The 26,915-nt window shown below is 32.1% G+C and overlaps 2 protein-coding genes across 3 annotated transcripts in view; one reads left to right on the top strand and one right to left on the bottom strand.

Annotated features, from left to right (window-relative positions):
- Positions 1–7,568, bottom strand: part of LOC149899941 (ras-specific guanine nucleotide-releasing factor 1-like) — a 31,449-nt gene extending 23,881 nt beyond the window's left edge. Inside the window, exons 1-4 of the mRNA XM_090113440.1 lie at positions 7,479–7,568; positions 7,149–7,217; positions 6,679–6,792; positions 3,881–3,987 (exon numbers count right to left, since the gene is read on the bottom strand). Of these exons, the coding sequence (XP_089969566.1) occupies positions 3,881–3,987; positions 6,679–6,792; positions 7,149–7,217; positions 7,479–7,568 (380 nt within the window). The remainder of the gene's footprint in view (positions 1–3,880; positions 3,988–6,678; positions 6,793–7,148; positions 7,218–7,478) is intronic.
- A 9,114-nt stretch (positions 7,569–16,682) lies between these two features.
- LOC149899940 (BTB/POZ domain-containing protein 2-like) lies at positions 16,683–26,106 on the top strand. 2 transcript variants are annotated; one of them, XM_090112970.1, is made up of 5 exons: positions 16,683–16,762; positions 19,429–20,148; positions 20,475–20,928; positions 21,554–21,700; positions 22,056–26,106. In XM_090112970.1, exons 1-5 carry the CDS (start codon positions 16,725–16,727, stop codon positions 22,212–22,214), a joined length of 1,518 nt encoding a protein of 505 aa, XP_089969096.1. In that variant the 5' UTR covers positions 16,683–16,724; the 3' UTR covers positions 22,215–26,106. The 2 variants fall into 2 exon arrangements, with proteins under 2 accessions (XP_089969096.1, XP_089969097.1); XM_090112971.1 differs by lacking the exon at positions 16,683–16,762 and having other exon boundaries at positions 19,224–20,148.
- Positions 26,107–26,915: the final 809 nt, after the last annotated feature.

The following is a 26,915-nucleotide window of genomic DNA, read 5'->3' as shown; positions in this document are numbered from 1 at the left end:
AATCTATTATTATAAAAAAAAATCTTTTATAATATAATTAGTAAACCAAGTCCATAGATTAATACGGGAATATTATAGTTTTAATATCACTTCTAATCTAATGAAATTAACTTTATCGTAGCTGTTGCATACATTTTTAAACTTTATTAACACTTGTTATTGCCAATTAATAATTTTCTAAGTTTTAACTTTAAATATAGGAACGCTTTTAATATTTTAAAATTACTTAGTATTGTAGGTATAGGTAAACCAGAATCTGATGGCAAATTGGGAAATCAAAATTTTGAGTGTGCAACCCTAGGGAAAATGGACTGAACAATCTTGATACTGCTTATTTTTTATTTTGTCCTCAACATCATTAGTCACATTACATAAGTGAACAATACTGTACTTAATAATGAGATATCCACTTAATATTATGTAGGTACATACTTACATGTATAATATACTTACACATTACTAATTTTATCTATGTAATACATATTATTATTTACACATACACGTATATTTGTATATTCATTATCATTATGCCATGTAAAAATATGGATGTAATGATAACGCAGATCAAAACAAGATAAATAATTTTTTATAAAATAAAATAAAAAATAAAATAAAACTATGTTTATTTTCGTAAGTATTAAAGATACACACATTATAAAATTGACTTGGACAGCTTGGACTTGACGAATAGCCGTATTGGAAACTCCTGTAATAAATTTTCATAAAATTATATTGTAATCAACAAACAATATTATAGTTACCGACTTATAATATTTTTTATTTTAAGTATCAAAACGGGTAAGTCCAATTTACCAATAAAATCTTCAAAATTGAAAATTGTGATGTGTTTGACCCTTCTTCATCGAATGTTTTTCTATACACATTATAAACAACACCTCTTGCTTGTGATCGCAGCGGCTTTTTCGACATTTTCGAAGATTTTTTAGACAAAATCCTAGAAATTATTCATCAATTGCAAAGAAGACAAATAATTTGACAACCAATTTGATAGTTGTCAAATAAAATTGCCATATGGAAATCTTTTATTTCGTAAATATAAATATGCCATCAGATTCTGGTAGACCTATAGTTAATATAAATTATAATACCAATCGTAATTATTGTCGTTACATTACATTAATATATCTTATAAACATTTCAATGTAAAATATTTAATCTTATTTATATTATTCTAGAAGATAAAAAAGCTTTCGTTTTTTAGAGAATTAAATTGAAACATTTATAAAATGCATGTAGGTACGATATCATCCCTGATTCATCAAAGCATGCAATAAACGACAATAACTGATACACTTTAATACCTACGCGTATTATTTCTGGTAAATTCTACAGAGATCATGTAGGTGGTCCTTTGTGCTTCGCCATGGTAACGGAGCTCCGAGGTATTGAGCTGTGACCTAATTCCGATCCTTTGAATCTATAGATGTTTATCTAACAGGTACATTGGTATTGAGAGGATTTTACAAAGTGTTTGAATATAAAACTGGGAGATATATTTTATGCTGTTAAATTTAGAATTTTTTAAACAGGTCATGTTATTTGTTAAGGTATACACATGTTATTCTATCTCGAATACCTTATTCTCTCTACAAAGTACAACTATTAACTGAGTACCTACTAGTTGTGTTGTGCATGTGCATTTCAATTTTCAAAGAAGCTGTTTAAATAAGTGATACTTAATTAAAAAAGTAAGTAAGTAGTTTGGTAAACTTTTTTTCAAATGAGTATAATGTCCAGACTCCAGAGTTTCCTAATTCTCTATTTAACTTGCCTTCCGAGCGGGTAGTTTAATTAATATGATATTTTCATGTTGTATGATATTTTGACCATTCAAATGAGCTTTTGAGCAAAGATTATTTGAATAAGCATAAATATTTGAGTTCAAGTAATGTTATCAATATAGATAGTATATGTATAAAGTATAAGGATATACATAAATTATCATGTTCTATAACGTAAATTTTGGAATGATCTCGATATCATGCATTCGTGTGATTTCGTATTAAAATGCAGATTTATCAAATATCTGTTTCAACAGGTGAGAGTCGCTTTATCGAGGAGATGAAATTTCGACCACTGGGTGACAATAATAAATTTATTGGAGTATTATTATAATATATAAAGCTACACTACACGTGTTTATTTTGAAGTCAAATTTCTTTAGGCGCGTTGAGAGTGAAATTTCAAGGAGTAAGGTGACGATTTTAGTATCTTTGAATCTTGCCAAAGAAGTTTCACTTCTGACACGTGTGCTCGGCACACACGCTCTTTTTTAATGCGTTTCTTATTAAAATACCAAATAAATCTGTTACTGATTATCCATAATACATTCCTTCTTATTACCACATACAGACAACCACGCAATCACTTCTTGTATTTCAATTACCACAGTTCTCCTGTGAACCTAATCCACGTTTCCATGGCAACGGCCGCCAGGTAAATACAACTTATGTTAATTAATATGTAGGTAATTAATATATGTGTGTATGGTTAAAGGGCTGGGAATGTAAGGTCATGGCCAAAAGTTTCATAACAAAATGGTTTATTCATAAGAATTTTTTGTAAATGGTTCATAGTTTTAATGCAGGCTTGTTTCTCTAGTAGGTACAGACTCAATTTTTTAAATATTTTAAGCTATTGCATAGCTTTTATCTCACACTTTGAGAGCGGTGACCGAATGTTAAAAATTCCGTAACGATAAAACCTAACACCCCCCCACTCCAACCGGCACAGCGATGCGATGCTGCAATAGCTTCACCGCGGCAGTCCTCGAGTGCCCCACGTATTTTTTTGTATTAAATGCGATGAAATCTCAAATACATTTATCACAAAATGGTATATACTAAGGGTATATTATAATATGTATTAAACATTGACTTGAATTCCTATGTAAACTCCATATTGCCCCAGGTCAGGGCCGTGACCCTAATCTCGCGTTACCATGGCAACGAGCTCCCCATATAGCATATTTAAAGCGTTCCGTAGGTAGTACCGTGAGAATTGTTGAAAATTTAAAATTACATTTATTCTGAAGGAGTTTTCTCAAGTTACACAAGACATTGTTATTATATAAATGTTCCTAAATTAATGTCATTTTTAGCAAATGGTTATTTAACTATTACATAGACACGAGCAGTAACTCATGTATAAAAACTAGTTTATTTATTTATTTAAAAGGTGTACATGTGGGTGTACACTACAGTTGACAATTTTGACTATTTATACACAATTTTATATTAATTAAAACACAATATGTTGCGATAAAATGCCAAAAAATACACACAGCATAGGAATTGAGAAAAAAAATATTACAAATATTACATTAAACTATCCGTCACATTGTAGAACCTCTACGACGTTCTACATTGACTACTACGATGTATTTATAAATTGCTACGAATTTGTAGGTTTTGTGCGTATCAACGCTGTAAAATTTCTACACTATAATAAATATACCTATGTCTTTTTTCAGTCCCCCATATTAATTTGAGGCATTCATAACTTTTAGAACTTGAGTCTCTCAAGTCATTCCGCCCAACTTTGCCACCAGCACGTGAGCTATCGTTTAAGATTATGTTCTCATAGATGAAATGCTCACATTAGAGGAGCGGTATGCCGGCTGCGCGAAGCTAGAGAAAACATGTTTCAGGAAAAATTTAGCAAACGTCAAATAGACGTATTTTTTTTTGTTTAAGTATTTTTTTCGTTATCTGTGTATGCAAAACTACAAGTTCCTTCGCGCTTAGTATACCAATAGTGGGACAGCCTGTATAGGTAATAAAATATATCGTTGATATTTAAAATATTATATTCGGTTTTTTTATGAACTAAAAACTCAGATAATTATTATTTTCCTCACCTGGCTTCCCGAATAGCATCGACCCAGTGCACGCAGTCCACTTCAGAGGCAGCTCGCAGTTCGTACTGACGCTGGCTTTCACGACGATATGATATTGTGAAGCAGAACTGGGTAATAAACATCACTATTATATAAATTTATAAAGAATAGAAAAAATTCGATCATGAGGCGGGACGTGTTTTCGAATAAGTTCTTTCAGTTTCATAACTAAATTACGGTTGTCTGTGAGACCTGTGCCATGTAAGTAGATGATTTATACTTTTATAGGGACAAAAGTAAAACGCCTGAAAATCGTATTATATCCAATAAAAAAAAATTGTTTGTATGTTTTTATGTCAATAATTATGAACTGAAACAAGAAGTGTATTTGGTATTTATGTTCGTGATGCGAAGTTTGTTAATGCATTGTAGCTTGGGGACAAATGTGATAGTACTGGAAATTGCATTTAGTCTCTGGACAACCATGAAACTACGCACAAATTAATAAAACAAGTAAAATATTGTTCACAATAATGTTAGAAAATATTAAAAGGAATATAATTAAAACCAATTTAACTCTTTATGATTTCATGTCGTTCTGTTTCGTTATCGTTCAGGGACATGATGCGTGTACCGTCGGACCAATAAAAGTTGATCGACCCATAAACTTCTATATTTTAATCTTCTGATTGATTTTTTTTTTTTTTGATTATTATTCTATAGGTTTTTAATCTATTTTTAATTTAATTTATAACGTTAAATTCAGGTGACAGACAATAATTGATATTAATTAAATAAGAATTGTTATCTGCTTTTCTTAACCCTAGAACCGTACCCATATTAAAATTTCATTAACGGTACCCAGGGGTACAAGTGTACCCCTATGAAAAAAAATAGATTACAAAAGGATTATTAACTTTTTTTAAATGTTGTCTTATTAAGGTCATCTTAACATTCATTTAGGTCCTAATAATTTAATTTATCATGGCATTTTTATATTTTTTCTACAATTTACACACACTTTACGTTAGTGATCAAAATTTATTAAAAGTTTTCACTTCCTGCATTGTGTGCGGGACTGACGGAATTTTAACGTGGATATTCACAGTTACATCTCAGATTTTGAAAAAGCAGTGGTCCCTGCAGTTAATGGTAATTGTTGTCCTAAAATATCTCCATTACTTATTTGTAGAGACATTGGCAAAGTTATGTACTGAAATCATTCTTCTAGGTGAAGTTTTTTATAAGAAAAAAATTAAAAAATATTCGTCAGGTTCATATTTTGATGCCTCACCAAGTACCAGCTCTTCTTGTTATTCCACCTCCCACAAAAAATCAAAATTCATCCATTATTTGCCATCAAAAAAAGAAAATGAATAACTCAGGTATTCAAATCATGCAGCAAATCATAAATTTGTTGAAAATACAAATTCCTACACTATTTAACAATAACAGTATGTATATAACATGAATGTAAAGTAAACTTATAATTGTACATCAAATTTATCAATAAAAAATATAAAATAAAAGGACCAAAAGGTGAAAAAATAAAATTGTAAATGAACCTTGAAATACTTACGTTCGTAGTACCCAGGGGTACTGGAGTACCCCGACAGGTTCGTACGAGTTGTTCTCAATAGCTTGACCACTGATCGAATACGGTATCTACGTGTCTCCTCATCCCCGATAAATACACGAACGCGCAAAAGAAACCGTTGTTTAGAAAAAAAAGATATAGAAGATTTTCTGAATTTTTTTTCATTTGTACCCCAGGGTACGGTTCTAGGGTTAAAATAGCCTGGGGTAGAAGCCTTTGAAAATAATGAAAAGATAAAAAAAATCGCAGTCGGATGAAACCCATTAGAAAAGGAGGGGAATATGATAAAAATGTAAGGAAAAATAAATTACGGTCAATCCGAGTTCGGGAAGCGGGAGGGGGGAGCTTTTAAGAGAAAAAAATGGTTTCTCTCGATTTCCGACAAAACTACAAGTCCTATAGAAAAAAGTTCAATGGCAAAGTTGTAGGTAATTAAAAGTTCTACAACTTTTGTATTCACAATTTTTTCACATAACCTAAAAATTTAGGTGAAAAATTCAAAAAACCAAGTTTTTGGTCTTTTATTTCTATCTACTTCAAAATTTATTTTTTTTCTACGAAATTTGGTGGAAACTTACTTTATTATGTCCCAAATACACTGTAATTTATTTGATTGAAAATATTTATTTTTTCGCCTTATTTTGAATTAATACCAAAAAAACAACCTAATTTTCAATCGAAAAGTCACCCGTCAAAATATCAGCTTTTTTCAAAAACTTGGGGTGCTTTTTATTCATTGAAATCTCTACTTTCATATGGTGTAAAAAAAATAAACACCACCATAGTAAATGTTCTCAGGAAATGCATACAAACAGTCTGAAAATTAGCTTTTACTAAATCAGTAATTTTTTTTTGTTTCAAAAATTATCTACTCTAGTCTAAAAGCTAAACCTAAGCTTTTAAAGAACCTTCACATGTTATTAAGTCACTAGCTCTTAGACTACAATCAAGTTAGACATTTTTAAAAGATATTCATTAGCAATGCTTAAAGTCTCTAGCTCCTTGACTATAAACAAGTTTGTAAAAAACATAATATTAAGGGCTGGTTTTTCAATCCTTGGTTAAAACTTATTCGTGTATAAAACTACCATTTTAAAAACGTAATCTAATTGTCCGTATTTGACAGTTTATGTGACATTTTAATATTATCGTGTAATACTTTATTGGACGGATAAGTTTTAACCAAGCATTGAAAAATCGGCCCTAATTAACACAAACTTACCGAAGCATTTCTCTCCATAGGCGCTTTGCTGAGCCTTTCGCAGTATGAGCCCTCAAGCAAGAGGACTCCGGTCGGACGACTGTTATTTTCCGACTCGTAGTAGAATAACAGATTCTAATAGTAAAATTATAAATAAAAGTTTAAAAAGATAATCATAACTAAACAAAACAAACACGCAAAATAAAATGTCATATAAATTTGTTCGAATTTCAAAATTACGGTCTTGTGAGCTTGCACCAAGAAGCTTATATGCTTGCACCGAAAAAAATTTAAAATGTTCCACTTTTAAATTATTCATCAAAACTTCTTGTGTAAAAAGGAATTAGCTGTGATTACCAATGAAACGGTTTTCAATATCTTAAAATTCGTATCTCTACTTATATGAAATGAAAATTAAGTATAACCTGTTTTTCACTTAAAGATAATTTTTTTCTCTAAAAACACCTCTTAGTAGATAATAATGTACTTACTTGATAAAGTATAAACCAACGAAGCTGCCATTTGGTGTTATCTGAACTCCGCTTGTGAAGATAGCCAGCCTGTAAAAAATATATTTTTAGATTCCCAGGTGAGGCATTATTTTCCTAAAAAACTAAATGTTAATAAAAAGTGTGAGTAACGAATTTTGTTAAAATAATAAAACATTCAAATATCTAAGTAACATTAGATTCATCTATTATCAATTAATTATTATTGGTGAAAAATAATTATATACGAACATAAATAATAGTAATAAAATAAAACCCTTGTTTGTTTGTAAACAAATTAAAATAATTATCTATAAAGAATTTTATTCTTACCTGCGAATGGTCATACTGCGCGCGTTCAGACAGCGCAATGAGCTGGCCATCATTGACGCGGATCGACCGCTGCATCTTCGGGCTCAACATGATGGTAACCTTTGACAACGAAAACAGTCATTATTATAATTATTGGTAGAACATTAACAAGCTGTAATAAATTATAAGATAAAGTTTCACCGCTCGCGAATTACCTAATGCTGCGGCCTGCGACGAAAAACAACTCCTTTCAACCAAAAGTTTTCCTTCATAATAATAAATTAGTGTTAGCGTGAGAAACTATTTTTTTTTTTAATATAATAGAGATTTAAAAAGTAATTTCTACAATATTTATAACCGATCTTAGACCAACAAAATGGAAAAACTTCCACCCGACTCGTACCAGAGAGCTTTCGCGCGTAAATATTATTTTTTTTTAAGTTTTGCCTCCTATTTTTTTTTTGCAAAGCAAGCAAAGGCTCGACTGGACTATTGGTAGTGACAAGTGTCCTTTATCTGCATTTTTTAATAACTTTAATAGAAAATATGAAAAAATATTGTTCTAAATTTACATAATTAATAATTTTAAATAGTTGTTATAACAGCTTATAACTAGTTCGTTGACTTTTTTATTTTATTTTTATGTTAGGACGGCGTTTTAATTTTTTTTTATTCTTTAATGAAAACATTTAATCTATATTAATGATGGCTTTTTCACCAGATGAATGCTGATGTACATTGTACACCCTGGGTCGGGTTTGTTAGATAAATAAATAAATAAATGTGCACCTTTTAGCCGTTAATTTTCATGCAATCCATAAATTTTTCTTGGTGTTGTAATTTGGCTCATTTATTTATTTATTGCTTAAATCTTAACATAACTTTAGGTTTGTTTTATTTATTCTAATAATAGATTAGTATTTTATTTATTACTAGCTTTCCACCCGCGGCTTCGGCCGCGTTTTCAAAGAAAAACTCGTTCCCGTAGGATTTCCGGGATAAAACCTATCCTATGTCCTTTCTCGGGTATCAAAATATCTCTATACCGAATTTCATGCAAATTGGTTCAGTAGTTAAGGCGTGATTGAGTAACAGACAGACAGACAGAGATACTTTCGCATTTATAATATTAGTATGGACCTGTGCATATAGGTATTATGTAAAACAAGAAGCTTATAGTATGTAAAATAAAAACCCTACAAAGTGTAATTATTTTAAAAGATATGCAAATACGTCATAATGTTTCAAAAATACATATGGAATTAGAATCAATATTAGAATACTCTTTCCTAAAATCGGAACCAATCAATAGATTTAGATACAAACGCTTCAATCACTACCTTCATTGACTATGTTTTTAAGTAATTGAAAATAGAATAGAACCTATGGCTTATAATATCAATAATAATAAATCAATACTTGCGCTATAACTACTAGGTATGCCAATTATTGAAATCCCAAATCAAAGACGACACTACACCTAAGATCCGCCGCCAATCTCATTGCGCATAATTTCGAGCTTGATTGATTAACATAGATGTGTTAAACGTGTATTCTAATATCATTTATGTGCAAACATAAAATAGTAATTGTAAAATAATCATATCGTAGTATATATTATCTATGTCTATTTAGGCAATGTAAAATTAGATGTTTGATTTTTTTTATATCGGCTGTAATACTTATTCTATTTATTTGCATTTTTAATGTTACTACTTAGGTACTATGCTTACAAATTAAACTTACCGTTCACTCGAGGATAACTCCAAACTTTATTTTATGTAAATACTTCATGCTAAGTACTTGTTAATAGTCTTTAAAGATCGATAGTAAGCTCAACATTTCAAAACGCTTAGACACTTAATTAAATAGCACTCAGATTAGATTAATAGACAATACTTAAGAAACATCAACAATAGTATAGAAAAAGGATCAACATTAAAATTTCAACTATATTTACACTAGTCAAAAGCTGAGCGCCTGTTGAATATGTAAACGCAATACGCGATAATGCAAAACTAATTTTTGCTCACATATTATTTTAGGCGCTATAGATTGCGGGGAGGGTTTTTATGAGTGGAAGTTGTATTAACGCGTTAGTCTGTCATGACAGGGTGGGTTCCTTGAGCTCCAGGCTTCAGAGAGGGTTTGTAATGTTCCCCTGTCGCGGGCGACAGTTGGACTGCCGGGCTGGATACCTGTTAGCTGAATCGACCGTCGCGCGCTTGCGTCTCTCGTGACGTACGAAATATGCTGTAGACCTATTGAGATTAGACTTGTTGCATTAAAGCTTCAATGTTAAATTGCTTTAGCGTGCGCTTGTAAGGATCTGAGTTTCAGTTTTATGGAGCGTTCTGGTGGAAATAAAACAAACATACACAATAAACACGTGTACACTATACCTACAGGCATTCTACACGTTAAAAAATAATGTTTTATTGACATTACATTGGAGTAGATAGTTAAGAAAATTAAATCCATACTAATTAATTATAACAACATATTTACCTAGTATTCAATGAAAATGTATTCTAGTATCTTGCAGCTTAAAAATCTAATTGGTATCGATGTTTCAATTGTCAAAATAATAATATTTGCATATTTTTTTTACATGAAATTAAAGATCAAAACGAAACATAATAGGTTTAAAAATATTTTCTATGTATTGGCCTCTTGTATGATAAGGCTCAAAAATTGGTATATAACAAGTCAATAACTGCGTTAAAAACAACCGACTTCAAACTTGCACTTGCAACATTTACAAATACAGACAAAAATGCTCATAAAATAAAAACTACTGGGCCTATCCGAATAAAATTTTTATGGGACCAATTCGACACCATCCCGAATCGAACAAAAAAAGAATCACGTAAATCGGTTCAGAAACCACGGAGTAATCGGTGTACATACATAAAAAAAACATACCGGCCGAATTGATAACCTCCTTTTTTTTAAGTCGGTTAAAAAGGAGCGTCTATTAGTTCGTACTACGTGACCAAGCCAACTAGACCCTTTTCAACTGTGACGTCACCCGCCCATGTCTCGGGTACAGATAGCAAAAAAAAAATATTAATAATATCACTGTTCGCTCTCCGCTATGAATAGTCTTATTTTTCCCCATTTCGAGGGCTGTCTATGAATAACAACACAGTAATAACTTAAACAAATAACAACAAAAAACTTAACAGTAAACAACAAGCTTTAACGATTAATAATAAAAAGTACAGAAATAACTAGCGATGCGAAACGTACGAATGCGTCGATGCTGCGAACCGTACTAAGGCGAACGCGGTACCTGAGGCGGTAAGCGGGCGGGGAGGCCGCATTCCACCCGAGCGTCTAGTTGGCTTGGTCGAATAATAAGGCTTCTTATTTGAGCGGGACGCAGTTTCAGTGGCAATAAAGCGGTGCTGTATCTTTCTTTCGCTGTAAAGGATTGTTTTCATTAAACATTAATTTTTGTTATTGAATAAAGTAACAGCCCGCTCCTTGCACTGCAGAGGCGTTTGAATAAATTATACGTGGAAATTAAACCGCTTTTTTTATATTTTCTCTGCTAGAACATAATATACTTCTTGCTATGGTTTTAGAGATATGTTTTAATAAAAAGTTGTAATAAATAATAATACAGACTAAGACGCAATATGCATAGGGATGCAAATATGCAATACGCTAAATAGTGCTGTTATTTCTCTCTGTACTTTTTAAAAATATTATTTGCATTTATTAAAAGTCACGTAGTCAGTCAAGTAGTTATTATAAAAAAGGCGTGCCGAGCACACATGTCAGAAGTGAAACTTCTTTGGCAAGTTTCAAAATACCAAAATAACGTTATTGCCATGACATTGTCTCAACGCGCCTTTAGTTTCACTTTAAAAAAATTCATACCTATAAAGAAACAACAAAAATTATGTACCTAATTATTGTAGGTACCTATGTTATAAATACCTACTATATCTGGTCTGGGTAAAAAGTGTATAAGAATAAATGCATTCACAACGTTATTTAAATAAAATAGAATGTGTCTCAAGTGAATCTGCTTTATACCTATTACCACAGACTAATAATAATATACTACGTATACTATTACGAAGGAAAAACTATTCCCCAATGAACAACTAGCCAAGCTAAAAAAGCAAGCTTGAATCTACAATTTTCTTCTCGATATATTTTTAAAATATAAGTTATTTAAGGGCTTAATGTTACTCAAACCAAAATTATATTATAATCTGTCTGTCTATTCTAATTAGAGAGATTAATTTTCAGAGGCCGAAAAAGCTATGATAATAAGTATTATACCTACTTACTAATGAAAAAAATATATTTCTTAACACGTCCACTAAACACTAAATCCATCAGTCCTCGGAATCACAGACACAATAGAAAATCTATTGTGTCGCGCCCCGATCGGGCCTTACGGTGGTCAATGGGTTAACATTTAGTTCATGATTGTTATCGAATAATGAAAATCAAACACTCCTTGGCAATTTATTTAAGGCCTTTCCACTATACCACAGTCTTCAAATTGAAACTAAAACTCATTCTTTCTTATACAAATTCTAATCTCAATAACCATAAAACGTAATGTATACGCGGCTTAAACCTCCAGGCACAGAATACATACATGTGAAGATATCACGGAAACCCTGCTACTGAGTACGGCATTGTATCCCCAAGTGTTCATAGAAATATATCACTTAACGCTAAAGAAATAGAGGTTTAAATCCTATCTTATAATTCTCCAGTTGACAGCAGTATCACAGTATTACAATATTGCAGTATGTTAAACTGTATTTTACGAAGCATAAGTGAAGTATGTAGCGTCAGTAATTTCCCTTATTGCGATTCATTTAAGCTCCTTCAACCCTGAAAGGTGAAGTCTTTTATAAGTTTATACTAATTTTACAATATTATATCAATCAGCAGTTTATCTACGATGCTTCTAAATAAACATTGTTTGAATTAAACTCATTATAAATAGCTATAGTCATATTTCCTATGATGTAGGAATGTATTAAGTAGATGCTACACACTCACTTTCATTGAAATACTAGCGGTCCGCCCCGGCTTCGCCCGTGGTACATGTTTACGTTTTCTCTACGTAATAACCATCCTCGTACTTCAAGGAATATAATAAAAAAAGAATTATCGAAATCGGTTCAGCCGTTCTCGAGTTTTGCGCTTACCAACACATTTTGCGATTCATTTTTATATATAAGATGAATCGCAAAATGTGTTGGTAAGCGCATAACTCGAGAACGGCTGAACCGATTTCGATAATTCTTTTTTTATTATATTCCTTGAAGTACGAGGATGGTTCTTATGTAGAGAAAACGTAAACATGTACCACGGGCGAAGCCGGGGCGGACAGCGAGCATATATTAAATATACTTCTTGAAATGTATAAAGTAAAATCATAAAAAGACAAACATTTTGAAAAGGTAACATCACGTAGGTAACATGTTATATACTTGAATAATATTTGCATCAAAATACGAGCTATGAACGTAAAATACAATTTCTATTCCAGAGTTAATACGATATTTGAAGCTGCATGGTAAAATGATCATGTTTTGTGTATTGAACAATACCTTCGTTATATCTTTCCCTCATAAATGTATATGATTTATCGCTTTTATGAGTTATATTAATTAATAATAATATTTATATCTACATTACATATTATCTACTTTATAAAAATAAGTCGGGTTTTCCTTCCTGACGCTATAACTCCAAAATGCACGAACCGATTTCCACGGTTTTGCATTCGTTGGAAAGGTCTCGGGCTCCATGAGGTTTATAGCAAAGAAAAGGTGCTTCTGGTGGCGAAACGGAGTTCGCCAGGTTTGCTAGTTTTTATATATAAGAATAATATGACAACAGACAAAATGAGATGAATCTTATATTAAGTCAATTCAAAATTGCGTAGATACAACTATAAATTATAATTAGACATCGGATTATATGCATTTGCATATTTGCATATGCAAATGCATAAAACTCTATAATTACGGCGTTAGTGCATATTTTAGCCTTTTTCCCCAATCGTGCATATTTCGTTAAGTAGCGGGAGTTTTGATTGGTCGACAAACCTTTATTAGCCAATCAGAACGCTCAGCGAGTAAACAAACCCTATTTTGGCATGGTAAAATGGCAAAAAATTACAAAATGGGCTCCATTTTAAGTAAATTTTGAGCCATTCAAAATAGGGCTAGATCACCCTTTTGGGGCTAAAAACTTAAAACACGGGTTGAATTCCAAAAAAGGGTTAGATTTAGCCCGGAAAGGTCTAAGGTGGCAACACTGGGCTCGCGGGTGACAAACGTCACAAATTTGCGCTCGAAAATTTGGTAAAAATGCTTAATTGTATATTGGCACAAACACTATACTTAATTTAAAGAAAATTTCACTGTTTTTGTACAATCTTTGATTTAAATATATAAAAATAATAAAGGTTTTTTGATTTTGTATTGTGCATATTTTAGGCATATCAGTCGTTTTTAGTGCATATTTCGGCCTTTTTTAGTGCATATTTGCATGCATATTTTGGCATTTTGTTAGTGCATATAATCCGATGTCTAATTATAATATAATAAACTTTTGAAGTGAAACTTCTTTATCGGGGGTGGACAAAAATTTTGTGTAACATTTTTGCGTTACGTTACGCCGCGCGCGTGACATTTTTGCGTTACGCCGTACTCGTGACTATATACATGTTATATTAAAGTGATCAGCAAAATCAAAGGGTTTGTTTTAATTCTAATTCCGTATTTAAAGTTTCCGTATTTAAAGTTAACCTCAGTTTTTGATTGAATTTTTTAAAACATTAGTAAATCTATGACTCACGTTAACACGTGTTTGCTTGATTGGTGTTCATATATGATTTTATGAATTCAATATTTATAAGAATAAACCTCAAACTCTTTATGTCCAATCAAAATATGCATGTGCTTTGTTTCTAAGAATTACAAAAGACCCTAAACTTTGATTACTTTTACGATAATAGCCATTGACTATTATACTGTGCCAGATGTGGATACAGTTACCTATTCAAATTGTTTACAATACAGCTGAGCCGGTCGTTCTACGGATATAATTCTCCAAAAATATTAACCAAATGTGGTCGCTTAATGCGGTATGTCGTAGTAAACAATGCCGTAAAAACCAATGTTTTCGATAAGGCGGTCATATAACATTCAGCAAGGACCTTTCATTTTGGTCAATTTAACCGGTATGTTGTTATAAACGATGTCGCCATAAACGGTTTTGACTGTATTTAAATAGGTAGCGAGGAGCGAAGCGACGAGCGTGTTAGACTAACGTATTTCTGTAATATTGTATACAAGCTGTGCCGCGCGGTTTCACCCGCGTGGCTATGCTCCTGTTGGTCTTAGCGTGATAATATATTACTCGTGGATAATGTAGCTTTCGAATGGTGAAAGAATTTTTAAAATCGGTCCAGTATTTTATGAGCCTATTCATTACAATCAATCAAACAAACAAAGTTTTCCTCTTTATAATATTAGTGTAGATAGTAAATTATCTTTTGAAAAATAAGGTCATAAAGAAGTTTCACTTCTTACGTGTGTACTCTAGTACACGCACACATTTTTTTTTTTTAATTGAAGTGAAACTTATAAATTTATAAAGAATAGAAAAAATTCGATCACGAGGCGGGACTCGAACCCGCATCCTTTCGCGCCATTCCGGGGCGGATGCCTGACCAACTCAGCCACTCGTGACCCGCCAGAGCAATCGAATTTATTCTATTCCTTCAGTTTTATGTGTCTGGAGGGACACACCGCGCGCCATCTATTGAGATGATTAACAACCATTTCAACCAATATGAAGCACTTTTCAGTGAATACAATATTGTAACGATGAAACACGACCTTTTTTGTTGAATTTATATTTTTGGTTTTATGGCATTCAAATGCTTTATAAATATAAATTTATAAAGAATAGAAGAATAGAAGAAGAAGTGGAACTTCTTGAAATTGATATTTTGGTTTTATGGCATTCAAATGCTTTATAACTAAATATAAATTTATAAATTCAACAAAAAAGGTCATGTTCCATCGTCACAATATTGTATTCACTGAAAAGTGTTTCATATTGGTTGAGATGGTTGTTAATCATCTCAATTATAGATGGCGCGCGGTGTGTCCCTAAAGACACATAAAACTGAAAGAATAGAATAAATTCGATTGCTCTGGCGGGTCATGAGTGGCTGAATTGGTCAGGCATCCGCCCCGGAATGGCGTGAAAGGATGCGGGTTCGAGTCCCGCCTCGTGATCGAATTTTTTCTATTCTTTATAAATTTATAAATTTAATCCATCAGTCCTCGGAATCACAGACACAATAGAAAATCTATTGTGTCGCGCCCCGATCGGGCCTTACGGTGGTCAATGGGTTAAGTAAGTATAGTGAATTTTCTTTATCGGGGTTGGAAAAAAATTTAGTGTAACATTTTTTCGTTACGCGTGACGTGTTTCCGTTACGCGCCATCTTTTTCTTATCCCTACCACGCGTGATTTGACGTATTTCTGTAAAGTTGCATAAAGTAAATTATTTTTTGAAAAATAAGGTCATAAAGAAGTTTCACTTCTTACGTGTGTACACTAATTGTACACGCACACATTTTTTTTAAATCAAATCGATTTTTTAATTTTAATTTTTTAATAAGAGAAGGGATATAATAGATGTTGGTTGATTCTCAGATCTAGGTACCCAATAGAAACACAAAATATCACGAGAATCGGTCCATCCGATTCGGAGGAATCGCAGGAGTATATTATGGTAACTAGAATTTTATATTTTAGACATAATATAGAGAACAGAGAGAAGATAAGAAAGAGAACATAATGCATACAACATAATACTATACGCAGGTCTGAGGTGGTAAATAATAACGCTAAAAGGAATGATAAAAAATCGTCATAATAATATTATATACCTAATCGTTAAAACCAGTATAAACTTTTACGCAGGTATAATGCTAACCCCCTTGTATTGATATGCATGGTAAAAATATTCTGAAACGTAACAAATTTTATGAATTATTCATTTACTGTATTAAAATATCATGTAATTTTTTGAAAGTGGTAAGTAAAGTTAATCAAATTCAATAATGAGAAACGATTTTCATACTGTTAATGCATACTTTCAGTGTGGATTATGCATTTTATGTAATGGAATAATTAGTAGTAGTAGCGAGTAGTAGTAGGCAGTGTGCAATAAAAGGATAAATACCTAAAGGCTAAATAATGCGTTTTGTATTGTTTGTTTACCTGTCTATTTGCCTGTTATACATGTCTGTGCCTGTAACGTTTAAACGCAGCTATCAGCTAGCAGCTCATCTTTGAAAGGATCTTTGATTGATCATTTCTCAGGGTTCCTGAACCCAGGGAAATGATCAATGAAATAGTAGTAGAGTAGTGAAGTGAATAGTGAAGTGAGTAGTACTTTACGTATTTTTAAGGTACCTACATACTTTACTTAACTATCCAGTAGCTGGTCCGAGCTGTCAGACTGACGCGTGAGATCTCTGTCCGACGCTATCGCTATATCTCTCATTATCTGCTCAAAAAAAAATCGCGTGACCCATCCCTACAAAAACGTTTGTTGAAAGAAAAGTATAGCTCAGATTACGAAAAAAAAATACTGTTAGATAGGTAATGAAATGAGGCATCATTAGAGTAGAAAATATTATATACTTCGAACTTACAATTTCATATTAAAAAAAAAATGATAATACTTAATTGTACTTTTTTTTGTTAGATTTTCTCGCAATTTAATTTTATTACGACAAATTTATGCGCTCGGCTTCATTTTTACTTATTTATTTTAAAACTAGACTATATTTCCTTTAAAATGAATGCATAATATATACAAATTATACAGGATATGTCTATTATTTTTACTAATAAAAATGACTCGGCACGCTATCCGGATCGTTACGTCCTTGGCCATTGTTACGTTTCAAATATTTTAAAATGTTGAATCTGCGTAAATATAAGAATGTAATAGATTTATATTAGTAATTACTTAATCTAGATAGTTTCTAGTACGTATATAACGTATCAAAATATAAAAATATAGTTTCAACAATTCGTAAACAACACCGAAACCCGCCATGTTTGGAACGCGCATTTTGACCTACATTATTTGTTAAAAATAAGAACTTTGGCTAATGAAATACTACAATACGTATATATCACTGTAAAGAGAATTTTATATAGAAAATTAAAACATATAACACACAAAGGAAGAAGTAATAACATTCAAGTAATCACGCCATTTTTGCGCAGCGATATTTTGCTCGGCACGGTGAAAAAATGACGGCCTTTGAAACTGGTCTGTCATTAAAACAGGACGTCAAATTGTATGAACCTTTGTTCTAAAGTAGTCTCTGGTTCTCTCCAGATAATAAATGTGACAGCTGTGGCACAGATACTCAACCAAATTTGAATAGGGCAAGCTTTACGACAGGCATAATTTATGGGCACGGTTGTTACACGGACTGATAAGCATAAAATTTTTTTTGTAACCTGAGAGCCCCTTATTCTCAAGTGGGTATTGCATTCATTCAAAACTAGTGTTTGATATTATTATTTTCGATAGTATTAAAAATAATTCAATACGTTTGTCATTCTTAGAATAAAATATAATATAAAACTACCAATTTTTTAAATTTTTATCTATTTAAGGAGGGTTTTTTATTATATTTACGAGACATATTATTATAAATAGTTTAGCATCATTTATGTTATTATAGGTCTACCAGAATCTGATGGCATATTTATATTTAAGAAATAATAGATTTTCATATGGCAACTTTATTTGACAATATCAAATTGGTTGTCAAATTATTTGTCTTCTTTGCAATTGATGAATAATTTTTAGGATTTTGTCTAAATAATCTTTGAAAATGTCGAAAAAGCCGCTGCGATCACAAGCAAGAGTTGTTGTTTATAATGTGTATAGAAAAACATTCGATGAAGAAGGGTCAAACACATCACAATTTTCAATTTTGAATATTTTATTGGTCAATTGGCCTTACCCGTTTTGATACTTTAAATTAAAAATATTATATGTAGGTAACTATCTTAGGTAACTATAATATTGTTTGTTGTTTACAATATAATTTTATGAAAACTTATTACAGGAGTTTCCAATACGGCTATTCGTCAAGTAAAAGCTGTCCAAGTCAATTTTATAATGTGTATATCTATTAATACTTAATACTTACGAAAATACCTAAACAGTTTTATTTTAATTTATAATAAATTATAAGCAATCTAGTTTTGATCTGCCTTATCATTACATCCATATTTTCACATGGCATAATGATAATGAATATACAAATATAGGTATGTGTAAATAATAATATGTATTACCTATATAAAAATAATATGTATAATTATACATGTAACTTGTATGTACCTACATAATATTAAGTGGATATCTCATTATTATCTAAGTATAGCCACTTATGTAATGTGACTAATGATATTGAGGACAAAATAAAAAATAAGCAGTATCAAGATCGTTCAGTCCATTTTCCCTAGGGTTGCACACTCAAAATTTTGATTTCCCTAATTGCCATCAGATTCTGGTTTACCTATATGAAGATAATTTAAAAAATATCGTCAAAGTGGAATTTGAGTGGAATATTGCCCGTTGTAAATGCTCTTCGACTTTTGACAGATTTCCTTAGGGCTAATGCCAGTTTGAAAAATGACATTTGTGACTGCTTGTCAAAAACAGAATATTTTGTCGAAAATCGTCACAATGCATTAAACATTCTAAATAGTAATTAAACTCCCAAATTAATTCCTAATCGTTACAGTCATTTTCTCGTAGTGTCAAAACATATCAATTTTTAAATCTCAGTGCGCGAATCAACCGGCGTTTCGTCCCATGTTTGATAACTATGGCTTCTGGGTCTAAGAATGAAATTGTCAATAGATTGTTGAATGTGAGGGTAGAAGAGGCTGGGGGAGAAGAATTACCCCCTCAAAACATGCTACCTTCAAACCAGCAAGCAAGGCAAAGTGGTAGATCTGAGGAAGAGATTGGGCACGCGAGTGAGCCTACACCTTCATCATCAGCTATAGAAAATTTGCCTATACACAACACCGGAGGGCGTTTACACAATTGGCAGGCGACGAAAACCACAGTAAAGGAACGCTTATCATTTCTATTCAATAATGAAATATTGTCCGACGTACATTTTATCGTGGGCAAGGACGCAAATCAGCAAGTGATACCCGCACACAAATTCGTGTTATCGGTAGGCAGTGCAGTGTTCGACGCGATGTTCAACGGCGTGCTGGCCACGAAGTCGGACGAGGTGGAACTGCCAGACGTGGAGCCTGCTGCTTTCCTTCATTTACTCAAGTTCCTATATTCAGATGAGGTTCGTATTGGACCGGAGAGCGTCATGACGACGTTGTACACGGCTAAGAAGTATGCGGTCGCGGCTCTAGAGGAGCACTGTGTGGATTTTTTAAAGAGCAACCTCGGTACAGACAATGCATTCCTTCTCTTAACTCAAGCAAGGCTGTTTGATGAGCCGCAGCTGGCTGCTCTGTGCTTGGAAATGATTGATAAAAATACAGCAGATGCGGTTAATGCTGAGGGATTTACGGATATTGATCAGGATACTTTGAATGCTGTTCTGGAAAGGTACTTTTATATGTCAATTTTTTATATGAATATGCTTAGACAAAATATATCTACTTCATTTAATGTACAAATAATTAACAAAAACAATATTTAAAATATAAGATATATTTCATTGAAAAATGTTGAAACATAAAATTTAATGATTGATTTTTCAAGATGTACCTATTATCTATTTTTATAAATTTAATATTATTTGTAATTAAATTAATATTCCGATTTTCATGTTTTTGTATTGCTAATAGTAGAAGCTAAACATTTATTAAAATGTGAAACTACATAATAAATCATTAACAAAATAACTAAAACATAAATTTTCCATACTCCAGAGATACACTCCGTATTAGAGAAGCGAAAATCTTTGCCGCAGTCCTCCGATGGTCAGAAGCTGAATGCATTCGACGTCAACTGCCCGTCACTCCGAACAACCAAAGAATGGTACTCGGCAGAGCGTTTCACGCAATACGCTTTCCACTAATGTCGGTAGAAGAATTTGCAATGGGCCCTGCACAAAGTGGTTTACTCGACGACAGAGAGATAGTGCAACTCTTTCTATACTTTACAGTCAATCCGAAACCGAACGTAGGCTTTCTGGATACACCAAGGTGTTGTATGACTGGTAAAGAGCTGACGGTAAATAGGTTTTCCCAAACAGAGTCACGCTGGGGCTACAGTGGGACAACGGATAGAATTAGGTTTACAGTCGATCAGAGGATTTTTGTGGTCGGTTTTGGATTGTACGGCAGTTACTTTGGGCCCAGTGAATATGAAGTGCATTTGCAGGTTGGTTGAAGTTTTTCTATATTTAGATTATGAAATTTTTGTATAACGAAACAAATAAACGATTTATGAATCACTATATCACAAAATACAAAAATGTACTTACCGTTGCTTTAGTATGACAAATATTATCCTCATGTAAACAGGATACAAGATAAACTATCTTTTGAATTTATTAATATATGAATTATTGTAGTCTTGTATGAACAAGTATATTTGTAATATTTTGTGTAGTCCTTTTTGCAAATTGAAACAAAGCAGAATACAATCCATACTAATATATATTATACTTGTATACGTAGTATATTATTATTAGTCTGTGATTATACATAAATGCGAAAGTAACTCTGTCTGTCTGTCTGTCTGTTACTCAATCACACCTTAACTACTGAACCAATTTGCATGAAATTTGGTATAGAGATATTTTGATACTCGAGAAAGGACATTGTATAGGTTTTATCCCGGAAACGGGTTTTTCTTTGAAAACGGGGGCGAAGCCGCGGGCGGAAAGCTATACTAGCTTTCCTATAATTTAATAATAATAAAGCTTATTGTAACTAAAAATTATGATAATTGTAAAAATTCTGTTGTTTATAAATATCAGTTTAATAAGCATTCAATATTACAGATAATACATCTAGCAACAAAGAAAGTTTGTGGTTCGAACACAACAACTTTCTGCTGCGATGGCACAGATGACACCTTTAGAGCAATGTTCAAAGAGCCTGTGGAGATACTGCCCAATACCTCTTATATTGCCAGTGCTAAATTAAAGGTAATTTTATACTGAACTAACTTGTATGTCGATTATAATGTCCTAGTTAGAGGCATCAAAAACTCAGAATTTAATTATTATAATCAAATCATGACACTTCAATGAAATCTTCAATTTTATTCTTCTAAAATCTAATTAATAATTTATAATTTGATGGTCTTCTTCACTAAAAAGAGAAGTACAAAAGAGTATGTACATTTAAACTTCTGGTTTTTTAATTATTCAGAAATACTCTGTTCAAAGTAAGATTATATTCTATCAGAAATGTTTTGATTACATGACATAAATTAATGTCATCATCATCATCACACTAATTACCTACTAAATTTGATTTGAATTATTTTTATTATTCCAGGGCACAGACTCCTACTACGGCACGAAAGGACTCCGCCGTGTAACCGTCGACTGCAACAACGGCGAAAAGGTCGCTTTCCAATTCTCTTACGCGGCCGGAAACAACAACGGCACTTCTGTCGAGGACGGTCAAATACCCGCCATTATATTCTACATTTAACACATAATCGGTTTCGCGGAACTTATTCTGTGTGGACGGCTCGAGTTTTGTTCGTGAGGTTGGCAACACTGAGAGTGACAGGTCGAAACGTCAATGTCATTGTGACAATGACGTATGATTTGACAGTTTGAAAATGGCGGGATTCTGTGGTAGGTAAATTTTATGAAAAAGATTGTGCAGAACGCAGTCTAAAGTCTTGGATTTCATTTACTTTTCTAATTTAACTGAAGTACTAGTATTCATGAATTGATTCGTTCGCATTTTGACATTGGCATATTCGTTAGATGAGGTGGAGGTAATTAAAAAAAGTATAAAATAAAGCAATAGACTTGCCTTGATTTGCAACTGAATAAATTAGAAAAATACATATTATATCTAAATTCTAAAGCAATTTAAAACATATTGGGTCACTTGTATTAAATTTCAAAAAATTCCAATAGTAGCCATACTTACATCGGATATTTGTTTTTATGGTGTTGTGGTAACTTTGGAATTAAAGAAGAATTTGGTGACCTTGATTTTGGAAATAATAATGCGTAGGTATTATGAGGAATTTTGAAAAATTTGCTTAAGTATAGGCATATATATCACTATTCAATGGTTAAATATTGTGGTTATAGTAAAATAGAGAATAAAGCGTAGGATTTCGAATTAAATAGGTTATAGAAAATGTGATGTTTTGAGCTACCTTAATATAATATTGTTCCTATACTACTACATCTATGATAATAAATTTATTCCTGGAATTGTAGACCTTTAAACGAATATTAAACGCTATTTATTCATTATAATGCATACAGCAAGCATGAAATAAATCGCGTTTAAAATCCGTCAATAAGTCTTTGTTTCCGAAATATATTATACTTGCATAAAATCAAATATTTCTTCTCAATTAGAAGTAGAGAGTTTAATCTATTATAATGTTTACAAAATCTCTCACTCTTTGTATGCTGTCAAAATTATTTATTAGCGGTTATTTCTTGTAAACCAAATTTTTAGTGGCATACATACTAATAACTTCTTATTTTATTTCGACTGTATTTGCCACTCTTGTATACTGCGTTGATTGTAAAAAGAATCATATCAGTTTTATCTCATTAAGATAGGGTTTAAATTATTAATGTATGGATGTTTTAATCATTTTATTATCAATATTGCAAACTTTGTGTGGAATAACTTATTGATTACATTGACATGTTATCACTAATAGCTGGTGTCACCGAGGCCTGATATTTTACGCTTCGCTTATCTGTCAGTTAAAATTACAAAACATGTATGAAAATTAATGTTAAAAACTGTCAAATAAAAAAATAATAAATAGCTATCAGAGACATTATCAACAAGCCCATAATAAGCATGAAAACATTTATATCGTAGACTAGTTTTCCGCCCGCGCAGATAAAACAAATTACATATTAAATATGCTGAAACTTTCCTCGAGAATAACCCTATCCATTTATGTAAACAGAATGAAAAACGGTGCAGTAGTTTTGAGTTCATTGCGAGCAAATTGACGCGGCGTAGGACTTTTTATTAAATGTTGTGATACGAAATGTCACAACTATTTCTAATCCAATAAATTATTTCTATCTCTTTCTCTCATCATGCTATCTCAACGTCACGAACAAAACGCTTAGGTATTTCTCGTATTAGACCTAACTGTGATAGAAATTTAAATTGTGTGTGAATTTATTTTTTTAGCTCAATTGTATATCTATATCGCCAAATGGGTTTCTTGCATAGAAATCTAAATAACAAGGCAATAGAAGTGGTAAGCGCGCGTGACATTGTCGCCACTCAGGTGGTTACCATGCCACATGACCATGACCATTCTTATTATCACGTTTAACACAAATTTCAACCTTATTTCTATGAGTTTATGTTCAAAGTTATATCTATTGAAAATTGACAACCTCTGTTGTAGAAAAGCCGAATTTTTGCGTATTGGAGCAAAAATAAACAAAACGTCTCATATGCTTAGGGATGTTATTCTAAAATAAACCGTAAATTCGTGCGTTAGGATGTACATATTAAAAAGCTTAATTTAATATTTAAGTTAGTTTTCACTAAAATCAAGCTGTCCAATAAAAGGCATAGTTTACTTGTGTGTACTGTTTAGCTATCGGTTTAAATGTGTTGATTTTGGCGACAGCGGTTTTCATACGAATTATGACATTATAGCACTTCTATGTGTCTTGTTATTTAGATTTCTATGGTTTCTTGTATAGTCTGTGACAAACTTAATGGACGCTTAAAAATTTATTTTGATTCTTGGTAATATTATTTTAATCATTTCTAAAACAATGCTGGTATTATATGAGTTACGTTAATGTTTTGGTAAAAGGAATTTATAATTATTTAATTTATTCGAATGTGGTTGGTGCTCAGAAAAAAATATGTTAGCTAAGGGTTCATTTTTTAAGAAAATTACTTTCTGTTATTATTGTGCATTTAATACATTAAAGTAAGTAATGTATTGGCGAAACTATTGATGTATTGAATGCGCTATAGTTAACGTGAATACTCGGTTTTATTTTTTAACTAAAGTCTCTATAAAATTTGTCACAGACTACAATAAAGGCTTTGTAAAACAGATATTCCTTCAAACCAACTCAATCTCATTCTGTTTGGCAGAGCCTAAAATACTAACGAATATCTACTAATGTATTGTTATTAAATTGTAATATAGTACTGTAAATATGTTCCTCCTCTAGTTGAAAGAGAATTATATCAACATTGTCTTTCAGTAAACATATTTTTGTAAATTTAAATGTACCTAATCAATTTACTCTGTCGATACTTAATTTTGAGTTTATAGAACTATCGTCAAACAAAAACACAAAATTAAGTGTCGTTCGAGTTTTATAAATGCGTCTAATTATTTTATAGGGTCGTATTAGCGTTGTGTGCTTAGATATTTACCCTTTTTAGACCCTACTCTAATTAACCACGTTTTGCACAGTTAGCGCCAAATACTTTGTATGGCTCGAGTGTGGTACGGAAAGTGGGGTTGTTCAAATACATATATCGTTGTCGCGTATTCTGTGATGCGTTACCATAGCAACGCAAAAGTGCGCACGCGGCCGCCATCTTGAATCAAATTTTGGCGCCAATTATCTAAATTACCCACATTTACGCATAATAAAATGTAATCTTGTCACAAAACGCTAATAAGAAGACCTATTTTTTAAATATTTAGGGTGGCAAACTGTGTCACGATAACTAGAAGTGAAATAATATGAAATCCCACCATTTCCGTGATAAAAAATTTCAAAATAAAAATATATTCGATGTAATGTTAAACGTTTATTTCTCTAGTCACTTTCAATTATTGGTTGTTATGATAATAAAATGTTAAATTTCAAATATCTTTATACTTATTATATCTAATTCCTAATGTAAGGAGGCGTATCATAGCTGTTGTTTGAAGATCCTTGTAAAATGTATTTTTAGCCATTTTTTTCCTTCAAGGGCAAATGCAATAAATTTAAATATCGGTAAAATATAAAAATAGTCAAGATCGTACTAACACAGTGAAATATACCCAATGATTGAGACATAATAATATAATTAGTCATTATTAAATTAGCTATTTGTATTTTATTTCCTTTTTGGTATCGTTTTGATTTTGACCTGGGGCCGTATTAGGAACTCTTAGGGCAGCCGTACACGGACGCTTCAAGCAGTTGAGACCGACGGCTTGAAGCCGCGACCGCGCGGTGAACTATGGACATTCATTCACTGCCGTACACGGCCTGCTCGAGCAGTCGCGACCGCTTCAAGCCGTCAACTGCGCGGTTTGTAGCGACAGCTCGAGCAGTCCGTGTGAGTCGCTCCGCTCAGCCGTTAACTGCTCGAGCCGCCCGTGTACGGCCGCTCTTATTTCCACTACTCTTACAGTCTTACTTCCATATTATGATCGCTATATCCATGGCTGGTTATTGCGACCATAATATGAATTTGCCAGTCAGTTCAATTCACGGCGTAAACTGTCTGGAAATAAGAGGTTATAATACGGCCACAGGTGTAAGTAAAGGCCGGTCCACACGATTTCTTCTTTGTGCTTATATGTATGTATAAACGCTTTATTATTATGTATATGCGTAGGAATTAATAAATTTGCCAATGAAGTGATTTTCTTAACTAAAAATACATACTTTACTGTAATTTATTCTTTAAAAAGATAATCCTACTTATATTATAATTTGAAAGAACTTATGTATGTTTGAACGAATTTTGGTGATACTTAGCAATAATTTAGCGCTTGTGTACTAGAATAACACATAATTTATAGAAACTCTAGCAATTGCCCGGGGGTTGACCGTTAGTCAAGTTATAAAGCATTATTTTTTGAATGCTCAGTGTATATATTTTTGTGTGCAATATAATTTATTTATTCAAAATTAATTTAGGTTCGTAACTTTCTTAAATAACAAGCTTTTCTCGTAAATATGATACCTATTACTCATATTGTATTTTTGTGTTTTATTATGTTCTATGTCGATATTTTAATAACCTAGTTTTCTTCTTAAATTTTCTTTTTCTATTCTTTCTAAATATTATATTATGTCGTATTATAGTACTAGTGTGGATCGGCTATAAATCTAGCTATGATTAGCCTACTTAAGGATTTGAATCCCACGAAAATAAGACTAATCAAAGAATAAGGCCGTTGTACATGGCCGAACTGTAAATAAGCAT

This window comes from Colias eurytheme, chromosome 19, assembly GCF_061535395.1.
Source record: "Colias eurytheme isolate Ceu_HAF_F1 chromosome 19, ilColEury1 Martin Lab GWU primary, whole genome shotgun sequence".
Classification (NCBI taxonomy): Eukaryota; Metazoa; Arthropoda; class Insecta; order Lepidoptera; family Pieridae; genus Colias; species Colias eurytheme.
Note: the sequence above shows the minus strand (reverse complement) of the source record. Positions and strands in the feature narration are given on the sequence as shown.